Source organism: Cololabis saira, chromosome 9 (assembly GCF_033807715.1).
Source record: "Cololabis saira isolate AMF1-May2022 chromosome 9, fColSai1.1, whole genome shotgun sequence".
Taxonomy (NCBI): domain Eukaryota; kingdom Metazoa; phylum Chordata; class Actinopteri; order Beloniformes; family Belonidae; genus Cololabis; species Cololabis saira.
The window spans coordinates 18,248,528-18,261,008 of NC_084595.1; the positions used below are offsets into that span (position 1 = coordinate 18,248,528).

The following is a 12,481-nucleotide window of genomic DNA, read 5'->3' on the forward strand; positions in this document are numbered from 1 at the left end:
ATGGAACAGCTGAGTGTGTTTAAAAAAAAAAAAAAAAAAAAAAAAAAAGGAAACAGTTGTAATATTTGGATATTGTATTCTATGTGAAGTTGCCTAATAAAAACAAAGTTCAAAAAAAAAAAACAAGCTTTTGATTGTTTTTAGTGATGCACCGAAATGAAAATTTGTGGCCGAAACCGAAACCGAAAATAATAATAAACACTTGGCCGAATACCGAACAATACCGAACATGGTTCTTCAGCAGTTTTTCATTTATTTTGCCAATTTTTTCACCATTGCATAAATCAAATACATTTGATTTAGGCATGCTTTTCAAAGAAAAAAATCTTTTACAAAATTACAAGGTAGAAAATATTTATTGAACATAAAAAAATTAAAATGTTTTAATTTCCCAGCATTATGTTGTTTTGGTTCCACCTCCTGGTGAAGGTTAGGTAAAATTCTTATGTGGTTAGTTTTTGGTTGGCCAACGATTTATGTAGTGTGCAACGTTACGGGACGGAGCGGCCAGTCTATTTCCTTATTTTACAACCCCGTTATTAATTGTTCGGTTTTTTTCCCCACTTATTCCACCGAACACCGAAAGTGTTTTTTTGACATTTTCGGCCGAACAATTTCGGTTACCGAACAATCGGTGCATCACTAATTGTTTTTGCTAAATAAATGAGAAATTCAGCCTCTGAGCCATGTCTTTATCTTCCCAGTCTCTAACCTCATTCTCTATGCGGGATTCTGAGTGGGCGGGGAGGCTATGATAATGAGGCTCTGTGCTGATTGGCTGCGTGACGCGATACACCGCTACGAAAAAAATGGCGGAAGCTCCGGCCGGCGGAGTTAGTTGTGGCCGTGTTTTCACGCAACCTATGTAAATCGCTCCGTTGTTACGTAACGAAAGGGAGCAGAATCTGAACGGCTCGTAGAAGCCACATCACTGGACGGCTCATCCGGGCGGCTGTACAGACACTGCAGAATTTGGTTGCTTTCCTCCTTCTCTGAGCTGGCAGGCTGAGGGGAGACCACTTTATATATGTTAAAGCAAGAGAAAACGTGTTTTTCATATCAGGTCCCCTTTAACTCCTGAATCCCTCGAAGACTCAATGTTTGCATGATGTTATGTTTGGTGTCACTGGTCTTCTCAATTTGAAGATACACAAGCAAAGTTTATTTCAAAGGTACTGATAAACACAAAAGCCTGACAGCAGAGGGTGTACCGGCTCTTTTCGGTAGTTTTATATTGATAATCTGCTGCTTGACTGGCGCTCTGAGTAGTTTTAGAGAGGAATGTTGAGCTGACGTGTCGGACATAAAAAGGCTCTTGCATATATATTGCATATAGATGATGCAGTTTAAAGTAAATGTTACTGTTGGGTATGGCTGTTACACTCATTTCATTTTTAATTGGAAGTTATTTTTATTTAATACCTGAAACAAATTGAAAAGTGAATTTAGTGTTTTATGTTCTGACTTGAAGTCTGGAGTACAGCGTTCATAAACACGCACGTAATGATCAGAAGCCTTTTTACTTGTCTCGAGGCCGTGCTTAAACAAAACAAAACATCTTCCATCCATAATGAATCTAATAAAAAGCGGAAATTGTCATATAATCAAGGCATACAATTGTATTTAGAAGTTCTATGGCATTGTCCTAAGACTTTAATAAGAATTTTAATACATCTTAAATTTGGCTGTGTGTAATAATTCTAGCCATAACAACTGCCAAGTTGTAATAAATGTTTTTTTATTTAAGCCGGAAACTTTCATAAGAGTTGTGTTTAATCATTACTGGAAGAACTTTATTATAAAAGAGAACAATAAGCGCAAGAATACCAAAGTAAAGGCACCCGCGGGGGCTCTTTGTCATAAAACTGAAAATGTGTCAGCAATCAACAGATATGAATAAAATAAGGTTTTTTTTTGTTTTGTTTTTTATCACAGCAGTATTTGCATCTCCAGGATGCTTTGGACATCTCTGCACATGTTGACCTCAGCCGTCTCCGGTGAATATTTGTGAGATAATTCTCACCTGTCCATCACCAAGGGTCTGCAGGAAAGCAAGTCCGCCGACCTTGAACCCGCTCCCGTAGCGTTGGTTCTCTCAGCAGCCCTTCATCCGTCGGTATACAGTGGGGCAAAAGAGTATTTAGTCTGACACCAGTTGTGCAAGTTCTGTGTTCTGTGTGGTTCTGGGATTTTTACTCACCGTTCTTTTGATCATTTTTACCCCACGGGGTGAGATCTCGCGTCGATGGAGATTAGCAGTGGTCTTTTATGTCTTCCATTTTCTAATAATTCCTCCCACAGTTGATTTCTTCACACCAAGCTGCTTACCTATCGCAGATTCAGTCTTCCCAGCCTGGTGCAGGTTTACAATTTGTTTCTCACGTCCTTTGACAGCTCTTTGGTCTTGGCCATGGTGGAACTTAGAGTGTGACTGTTTGAGGTTGTGGACAGGTGTCTTTTATACTGATAAGCATTTAAAACTGGTGTCTTTTATACTGATAAGCAGTTAAAACTGGTGTTTTTTATACTGATAAGCAGTTAAAACAGGTGCCATTAATACAGGTAACGAGTGGAGGACAGAGGAGCCTCTTAAAGAAGAAGTTACAGGTCTGTGAAAGCCAGAAATCTTGCTTGTTTGTAGGTGACCAAATACTTCTTTTACCGAGGAATTTACCAATTCATTCAGTACAAACCCTACAATGTGATTTCCTGGATTCTTTCCCCCCATTCTGTCTCTCATAGTTGAAGTGTACCTACATTATGATGAAAATTACAGGCCTCTCTCATCTTTTTAAGTGGGAGAACTTGCACAATGGTGGCTGACTACAGTACATACTTTTTTGCCCCATTGTATGCTGTTTGCTCCTCACAGAATCGGTCCATGATGGGTTACACGGCATGTTATTAAAGGAACTACGTGCATTACACTGTAGAGTTCTGGAAAAACCACAAAATGAAACTGAGAAGTTGAGCCTTCAATGCTCTGGGCGTGGGTCTGATTCTCTGAGCTGGTGTCCGGCCCTCACTTCAGCGACCCTCCGAATCAAATGCGTCCAGTTCTTCTTCATCTCATTGTTATCGAACGTCTGGCAGAGTTCTGCCTTCAGGGAATATAATATTATATAAATATTATTTAACAGTCTGAGACTTCTGACACGTTACTCTTAAGGAACCAGTCTGATTTGTAAATCCTCATGAAAGTCTTCCTGTGGTTTTGCTTGAAGCCATACTTTCCTTTCGGTGTCTAAGGGGACTACGTGCTCCATCACTCGGTCTTCATAGACTGGTGACAGATTCCTAGCTCCAGCCCCAGGGAGTTGTGGGTAATAAGCCTTTGATGGTGTTGAGGCAGCACTGTGACATATTGGCAATGAGCGTCTGAGCAGGTGTGTGAGCGTGTTGTAACTGTCCTCCACCCCCCTGCAGCGAATGGCTCTGAGGTGATTAGGTCTAATGACTACACACCCCGTTAGCCTCGTATGACTCATTTTCCCAGACACCTCCAGGCCTGCTGGCTGCTACCGTGTCATGTTCGTTCAAAGTGATTTCAGGAACAAATGTAACCCCTTAAATGATCTGCATAGTTGTTTAAGATGTCCTCTCTTTCCTTTTCTCTTGTGTGTGTGTAGGACCGGTGAATTCTCCTTACGCGTCGCTGACCCCCAGTTGTTTTCTCAACCGGCAACAATTCAGGTTCAGGCTGTGTCAATGCAGGTACTCAAACACTCAAACACTTCTTCATTACATCTCCTCCTCTCGGGAACGTGCTTGGTCATCTTCCAAAGCAGAAAAAAAGTGTGTTAATTTATCCATTCATCCATAATGGCTGGATCCATTGTCCAGCTACAAGCACAGATATCTAAAGACGATGACTGTTACTAGTAAAGTTGCTTTCTTCAAAAAAAAATTATGGCTAAATATCGTCGTCAACGAACCTCTATCACCTGAGGAAAACGAGACCAAGCGCAACGTAAATGCTGGTCATGTGACAATAACGATAATTAAATATATAATGCAATATTGTAGACGAATAAAAAGGAGACTAAAATGTAGATTACAAAATAAAAACTCTGCTAAAATGTGTCTTCATTTTCGTTGACCAAAACGAGACGAGACGAAATGTTCTAACAAAGATCCTTAATATCCATTCTTTCCTCTGGTTGAGTCGCTGCTGGGTGACATCACGTCCTCAATCCCAGTCGCTGCAGCGGGGAATCCGATCCAGAAGATGCAGCTGCAGGTTAGAGGCTGATGCCGTTAACGCAGAGCTCTAGGTTCACGTCAATTAAAAACAAAGTTAAATAGAGGAAGGGACCGATGGCCGGCCACGCGGGGATCTTCTCTGGGGCTGGAGAAGAAGAAGAGACCATCTTTGGATACACTTTCCTACATAGATGTGGAAAAGAAAACCCAATGTGTCGTACAAAAAGAAAAAGATAAATATGTTGTAAACTCAAATTAGAGTCTTCTGTATCTGGAATGAAGGTATTTTTGAGTCTATAAGGTAACAATAATATAATAATAAGATAACCTTGTTTGAATTGTAAAATGGGTTTGGCTAAATACAATCTTTGACTAAAATGAGACTAAAATGGCCCTGGACAATTCTGACTAAAATAAGACTAAATGCTCAGACTTTTAGTCCACTGAAACTTGACACGACTAAAAGGAGTATGAACGTGACTAAAACTAATAAAAACTAAAGAAACCAAAGACTAGACTAAAACTCAAATTGTTTTTTTTTTTATATATATATTTTTATCCCCGATTTTTTCCCCATTTCTATCACCCAGTGCTCTTACCTAAGTCAGTCCTGGGCATTGCTCCCTCTACCAACCCTGGGAGGGCCCTACACTGAGCTCAGTTCTCCTTCTTAACCTGAGGAGTGAGCAGGCCGTATCCTTTCACCGGACAGGGTGGGGTTTCTCCGGCCGACGTAGTGCGTGGAAGGATCACGTTATTCCGGCCAGATCCTCCCCACCCCATCTGGCGCCCCGGTTGGCCAGAGGGGGCATGTGTATCCCAGGACTGCTGCATGTTTTTGTGAGGGTAGCTCACATTAGCTACCCAAGGGAACACGGGGAGAACATGCAAACTCCACACAGAAAGGCCCTTTCGCCAACCCCACCCAGGGTGTGGGTGCTGAAGTCATGGGGGAACTTAACTTAAGTTTAGTAACATTTTAGCAGGAAAACAATATATATGTTTTTGTAAATCTATATTACTACAGTATTATGTGGTTGCATGTTAATTGGCACATGCTCGATTCTTTGTTCTCAACTATCTTCTTTTTAATGTAATTAGATAGCAGAGCCTGGTAACTTGAACACAACAATATATTTTTGTCATGTTTACTGAAATGCTGCCATGCTCAATCCGAGAAATGCAGGTTCCTCAGAATCTGCAAGAATCCGTCTTGTTTAAGGGAAAAATCGGATCTCTGAAATTGCGAATAAGGTAGTGTTGCGGGGGGGTGTCGGTGTTCCCATTTCCTGTAGCTCTGCGTATCTCATCCTGCGAGACTTCTCATCAAAACAACTAATAAAATCTCAATGTTGAAGAAGATATTTTTAGTCTTGCTGGAAATTAGATTTTGATTACTTTAGATTGACCTGCTACGTCACGTCCAGCACTGCCAGAGTGGGTTATCAAATCACCTGAAAACAACGTCCTGAAAGCGGAAAAAGGGTTTATTCTATATTTAGACGGTTTTTAAAACTAGTTCCATTTCGATTGCAGGATTTATTTTTTTATATTTGGTTTTGCACGAATCTCGGGGTGATGGGAACCCGACTACTGCCACAGACGAGGGAGTCACTGGCCTGTTTGCGCCAGCCGCCTCTGATGATATAATGATAGTTTTTGGCGTCGCAGCTGAAACACAGCAGAGAGGGAGGGGGATAGGGGCCTGTAAAATTGAATTTATTCAAAGCAAGTCAGCCTTCCTTTTGAAGCTCAAGAGTTTCCAATTCAATACCTTAATCAGTATTTGTGTAATTTAAAAAGACTAAGCCAAAGAGTGGAAGTGTAATGAAACAGATCATCTTTCCACCACTAGATTAAACAAAAAAGGTATTAAAAAAAACACACACAAAGCTTTAATTTATATGAACTGAACACTTAAAATTCGGGGCTGATCCATTATACTGACTTTCACACAACTCCTTTCTGACATTTCACAAGACTGTTGTCTGATCAATCTTTTATAATTTAGGTGTAAAGTTTTCCTCCTTGTTGTGAACAGAGGCGACAGGGAGAGACTGCCCCGGCAGGAATAATTCCACTGACCGGTGTCAACATGGCAGCCGGCCTTCACTGGCATCGAGCCTACCTCTGATCTTGACACGAATTAAGGAAGGAGAGACATGGGAGGAGATGGTCTCTCAGAGGTTTATTGATGGGCTAGTATGAGACTTTTATTCGTGTAATATGTAAGTACGTAATACTTTATAGCTGCAGAGAACAGGAGATTAAACCAAAAATTACTAGCAATCGGTTAGAAATTCCTCTTTCAGTTTGAAACATAAAGTCCCAGGTTGAAGTAAACCATCACAAAAACAAAATATGTAATTGTTACTGAAGAAGGCATCACTGCGCCGCTCACAGACCGTGGTCCGTCATCTCAGACACGTTAGCGCAGGCTGCGGAGAAGGAGCACCGAGGCCATGACATTGCAAAACAAGCAGAAAGTGAATTTACTGAAACAAGCAAGACCTTCCCTGGGGAAAGAAAATAAATACATAAAGTACGAACAGTCCAGATGGAAGCATATGCTGCACCAAAAGCTGCATGTTCAGCATTTCTGGTGCCCTCGCTGACGTGCAGCTCCCACATGCCACGTGCACTGATGCACTTTCTACAGCTGATAATAAGCCAGGTGGGCTTTTTTTTTTCAGACCAGCAATTAGTGTCTACACTCTCCCAAAAGATTTGATATTATAGTTCATCACACAACAGAGTTTTGGATCTTTCTGCTCAATCCACGTCTTTTTTAAATGAGCTCATGATGTGATTTTTAATTTAGTTTGACTCTTTTGACAGGAACTAAACTAGAACATAGTTTTTTTTCTAGTGAGTAATGAGTTTTGTCTCAGAAAAAACAGCATGATAGTAAAATGATCAACTGTAGTAATGTGGTGGGCGACTCGGTGCAAAACGCCTTCCAGTCAGTAAATTGAAAGCGCCATTTGCCTCCTCTGCATTACAACAAAGCTTCAGTAAATGGAGCCGAGTAGTTGTAGCTGACTGAAGTCAATTATTTAGAGAGCGGATTAGAAAACAACCACATGAGCCAATTTCGCGGCGGTCACATGCATCATTTGGAGAGCATGCAGTCTAATATCACATTACGTAACTCATTTTGGTCAGAAAATACGCATTGATGCGTTCTTCTCACCTGACGATTAATTCTCAGGATCATTAAATATCTAAAAGCAAAGCTGAACTTTTATTTCTCTGGCGTTTGGTGTTGTTTATGCCAAGTAATGAGAAGAGCCACAGACATGTAATCGAGTGAAACGCCGGCGAGCGGGATCTTGTGTGAATCGTCCTTCACTCTGCATCAAACAGCATCCCTGATGTAACTTTCTCATGCTCTTGTTGTTTACACTCCACCGTCTTTCACAATATTGATCCTAATGGTGCACGTTGCAGAAAATTTCAAGCTTAGTTGACTCGCTCTGGAAGAAATCGTTGTGGCTTATTGCAACCGCATTACGCCTGTACAGAATGGACAGATAATGATGTGAACACGATATATTCCTGATTTTTCTCCCATTATGAGAAACGCAAGACAAACACAAGATGACACAAGCAGACTGCACACTGGCTCTGCATGCACTGAGCATGATGCTGGATGGGTTGGGTGTAACACAGAAGGATAAGCCCAAATGCTCTTTAGCAGATCTCTTTAAAGCTTAGAGTCAAAATAAGATTCAAATAAATTAATTTAGGGCCTCAGAAAGTATCGTCCAGTAGAAGTAAAGTTTCCTGGCCTTTAAGTGTTCTCTGGCACCAGTGTTGTGCATGAACAAGTTCAAAAGAACGCATTCATTGAACACGTTCATTTCTGTGAGAACGTTGAACTGCAACATATTTTGCAAATAAAGAACTTGAACATGAACTTGTTCAGATCTGCAGATCACGAACTGGAATTTGAACTGTTCAGATTATGTGAGTTTCAGGTTCACTGTTTAGGTCCAATTATTACGGAATACATTTCAGCAGCGGGCAGCGGGCACATTTAAAATACTCGACGAGACGACGACTTCACACTACATTATCCACAATGTAGTGCACACACTAGCATAGCAACGGGCACCAGCTCGCATGGCAACGGTGGCCCAAGGCCGGTGCAGTCTTTACGATGACCAGCCTCAGCGAGCCGTCAGATGTTGCCTCCGCTTATCATTATTTGCGGGAATTTTACACATTGTCTCCCAAAGAGTCAGACTTCTGCCTCGTCAACTTAACATTTGAAACGTCATGTGGAATTAAAGCATCCGTCCAGTGTGAGAAAATATCTGCAAGTCCTTGACAATCAAAAAAAGTCATCAGGAAAGGCCAAGAAGACCCAACAGCCCCAAACGACCGCAGTCACACCTGCAGCATTCAGGCTGTCTGATTTACCTGCAACAGGTAGACACACTGATAATGGACTACATTGTTGGAGATTTACAGCTTCTGAGTGAAGTTGAAAAACCAATAGAACAATACATGAACAGTTTTAGGATAGGGTGGCGTTTCATTCGTACTTCTTAGCTAAAAATATTAAACTATTAATTTTTAAACTATGTGAACTGAACTTTGAACTAGTTCATCAGAAGTATGAACTTGCACAACACTGTCTGGCCCTCTACTCTGCGCCTGCTCTTATGTTTTTTAAATTTGATGCTTTGATGATTTCCTGTGGTCCACCTGAAATATCAGTGATATTTGGTCAAAATACCAAAGAGATGTAGGAACAAAAACACCTTTTCAACAACATGTCTATTCAGCTCCAGTCATAGTATCTGGGTTTAGGGGGTGGAGTCAGTCACTGCTTGATCCCGCCCCCTCATCAGTGCACGTGTGTATCATTAGAAATCTTTTGCAGCTTTGTGCTCTCAGCTTCAGAGGCTCAGTGATGTCAGCATCATGTGAAGTTTGTTGGAGGAAAAGATTGGCAGGTTGGATCGTTCAGCTCTGGGTCTGTGATGTCACAAAAACCCTTCAAATCAAAACAGTTGACTGGATGACATGCGTTCAGATTTAGACAAACTAAAAGCGTCAGACACGAAAATAAATGTTCTCACAAAGATAAAAAGAAGGTATTTTTCAAGAGCCATTTAACTCGGAATTCAGGAATTCATTCAATTAATTCATTGCACGTCTCGGGGGAAAGAAGAGTGATATTAAACCCAGCACAAAAAAAAAAAGGTAGCAAGCTGCACTGTGACTGCTTGCCACCCAGCATGGAAAACCGTGAGGGGAAAGCTGCAGATAAAAGGAGCCGTTAGAAACCAAGTCGGACAGGTGGGGAATGGACTCTGGGTGCATTTTCCACTCTGCCGGTTCTGCTCATGAAGTCCATCCAGCACGGCCGGAGGAGGACACACAAAATGCGACCAAGACCAAATCAAAAGTAACAGCGGGGACTAAAAGGAAATAGCTCCATCTCCTTGAAGTTCTGCACAGCCTTCAGGGTCCCGTGGGTGACGGCAACCGTTTCCAAAATACGGATCTCACCTGTCGCTGATAGGATAAAGGGTTAGCCCTCCCACCTGAGTCTGCCTGCCTTTGTCTTCCTTTGCCTTCGGGGGGAGATTTCTGCGGCTGCCTTTGCTCAGCTACCACGATGATTTAAAGCCCCCCCCCCCCCCCACCCACTCTCAGCCTCCGCCACCATATCCAAAGCTTTTTTGTGTGGGTTGGAGCACCGACAACACAGGAACTAGGTGGGCGTCGCAGACTCAGTCATCTGTTTCTTGAAGATAACTTCACTGATTCTTGCAAAAACACACATCACCAGGCAACCGACAGCAAACCGCGAGGGGCAGCTGGTTTCACACAAAAACAAGCTCCCGCAGTGTTTTTGAGCTCGGTCTTAGGTCTATTCCTGGAATTCCAGCCAGACGTGGCTTTAGGTGAAAGACGTAGCGGGCCAGTATTGCCTGTGGGACTTTTCAACGTCCTGATTTCTGGCGCCAGCTGTATTCATCCATCCTCTGCTGCTCATACTTGTGCAGTAATGGCCAAAGGCTGGAACTCAGCCATCAGACTGGGCACGCCGCCAGCGTCTTGCTGAGCATCATGGTGCTGCTTACCTGACAAATGTATCTTTATCTCTGTCTTCTTAAAGCATCAGTGGTGTATCTGGGTTTGTAGTAATGACTTCTTGAGTATCTTGTTGTTTTTTCTTTGACATATAAACCTGTTCTGAAGAGGATGTTTCACCATGAAAAATAAACTTTTCAATCATGGGTTGTAGCTAAAGTTGGTTTGGTCAACGAAAATTATGACTAAATATCATCGTCAACGAACCTTTATCACCTGAGGAAAACGAAATGAGCAATGAAAATGCCGGTTATGTGAAGATAACGATAATTAAATATATAATGCAATATAGTAGAGGAATAAAAACGAGACTAAAATTTAGCTTAAAAAATAAAAACTCTGCTAAAATATGTCTTCATTTTCGTTGACCAAAACGAGATGAAATATTCTAACAAAGATCCTTAATATCCATGTTTTAAGTAGTTTCCTCTGGTTTAGTTCTGCTGCTGGGTGACGTCACGTCCTCAATCCCAGTCGCTACAGCGGGGAATCAGATCCAGAAGATGCAGCTGCAGGTTAGAGGCTGATGCCATTAACGCAGAGCTCTAGGTTCACGTCAATTAAAAACAAAGTTAAATAGAGAAAGGGACCAATGGCCGGCCACGCGGGGATCTTCTCTGGGGCTGGGAGAAGAAGAAGAAGAGACCATCTTTGGATACACTTTCCTACATAGACGTGGAAAAGAAAACCCAATGTGTCGTCGAAAAAGTAAAAAGATGGGGAGAAATGCGAAAAATAAATATGTTGTAAACTCAAATTAGAGTCTTCTGTATCTGGAATGAATGTATTCTTGAGTCTATAAGGAAACAATAATATAATAATAAGATAACCTTGTTTGATTTGAACCAGTTTACCCTTGGGTATCAATAAAGTAACCTGAACCCTTGTAAAATGGGTTTGGCTAAATACAATCTTTGACTAAAAGAATCTTTGGAAGGTGGCTCAGTTAGAGCCACCTAGTAGTAAGTAGTAGTAGTAGTAGTAGTAGGTAGAGCGTTCGTCCATGAACCTGAAGGTCAGTGGTTCGAGTGCTACTTCCTCCTGTCTCCACCAAAGTGTCCTTGGGCAAGGCACTGAATCCCCAGTTGCTCCCGGTTGTCAGGCCAGCACCGTGTATGGCGGCTCCGCCGACAACCGGTGTGTGAATGTGTGCGTGTGTGGGTGAATGCCTGCAGTGTGAAGCACTTTGGGGCTGTAGGAGTACAGCTGGAAAGTGCTATATAAGTGCAAGCCATTTACCATTTACCAATTAAAACTAGACTTAAAGGGTCCTGGACAATTCTGACTAAAATGCTCAGACTTTTAGTCGACTGAAACTTGACACGACTAAGAAGAGTATGAACGTGACTAAAACGAATAAGTTCAATAAAACTTTCAGGGTTAATAAAAACTAAAATGATAGCTTGACCCAAAGACTAGACTAAAACCAAAAATCGAAACAGGCTGACAAAAACAACACTAGTTGTAGCTATATACTCAGATGAGGACTGGCACATTATGTCATGCCAAGCAAATACTGGACAGCTTTACAAGAAAGCCAGAAATATTATTTTTTAAATTAACTTAGGCCCCCTCGTACATCTTACTAAAGACTTTGCTAAGGTTGGGGGTCTTGTGAGGTCACTTTTTAGACAACGATGTCCAGATTACTGCATCAGATTACAATTAAAAGTGCTCCCTTTTTTCCCCCCAGCCTCTAATCCTGTTTGTAAATTTATTTCCAGCCTCCTAGAGTGGCGACCCTGGCCCCCTTATCGGTGGACGGCCGCGGCAGCCGGGCAACCATCACCAAGTCGGTCCTAAATGTCGATGATCCTGACAACCCAGCCGATGTCCTGGTCATGGTCCTTGCAGCTCCCCTCCATGGCCGACTGAGTCGTCTCCACGGTGACCGTACACTGACCAGGTTCAAGCTGGAAGACCTGTCGAAGGAGCGAATCCAGTACGTTCACGACGGCACAGAGGGGGCAGAGGACAGGGTGGTGCTGCAAGTTAACGACGGCCACAGCTACACGAATATCCTGCTCCAAGTCCAAATCATTGACAAGGTAAGAAGAATTGGATACTTACACTTTATTCATTGTATTTCAAGTAGGGGTGGGTACTGCCAAGGACCTCACGATGCGATACACATCACGATACTTGAGTCACAATATGATACGATATT

The 12,481-nt window shown here is 42.1% G+C and overlaps 1 protein-coding gene across 3 annotated transcripts in view; it reads left to right on the forward strand.

Moving 5' to 3' along the window:
* The window catches only part of fras1 (Fraser extracellular matrix complex subunit 1), a 329,177-nt gene that overhangs the window by 218,025 nt on the left and 98,671 nt on the right, over positions 1 to 12,481 (forward strand). For all 3 annotated transcript variants that reach the window (XM_061730659.1, XM_061730660.1, XM_061730661.1), the window contains 2 exons: positions 3,630 to 3,714; positions 12,039 to 12,362. In XM_061730659.1, coding sequence (XP_061586643.1) covers positions 3,630 to 3,714; positions 12,039 to 12,362 — 409 coding nt within the window. The remainder of the gene's footprint in view (positions 1 to 3,629; positions 3,715 to 12,038; positions 12,363 to 12,481) is intronic.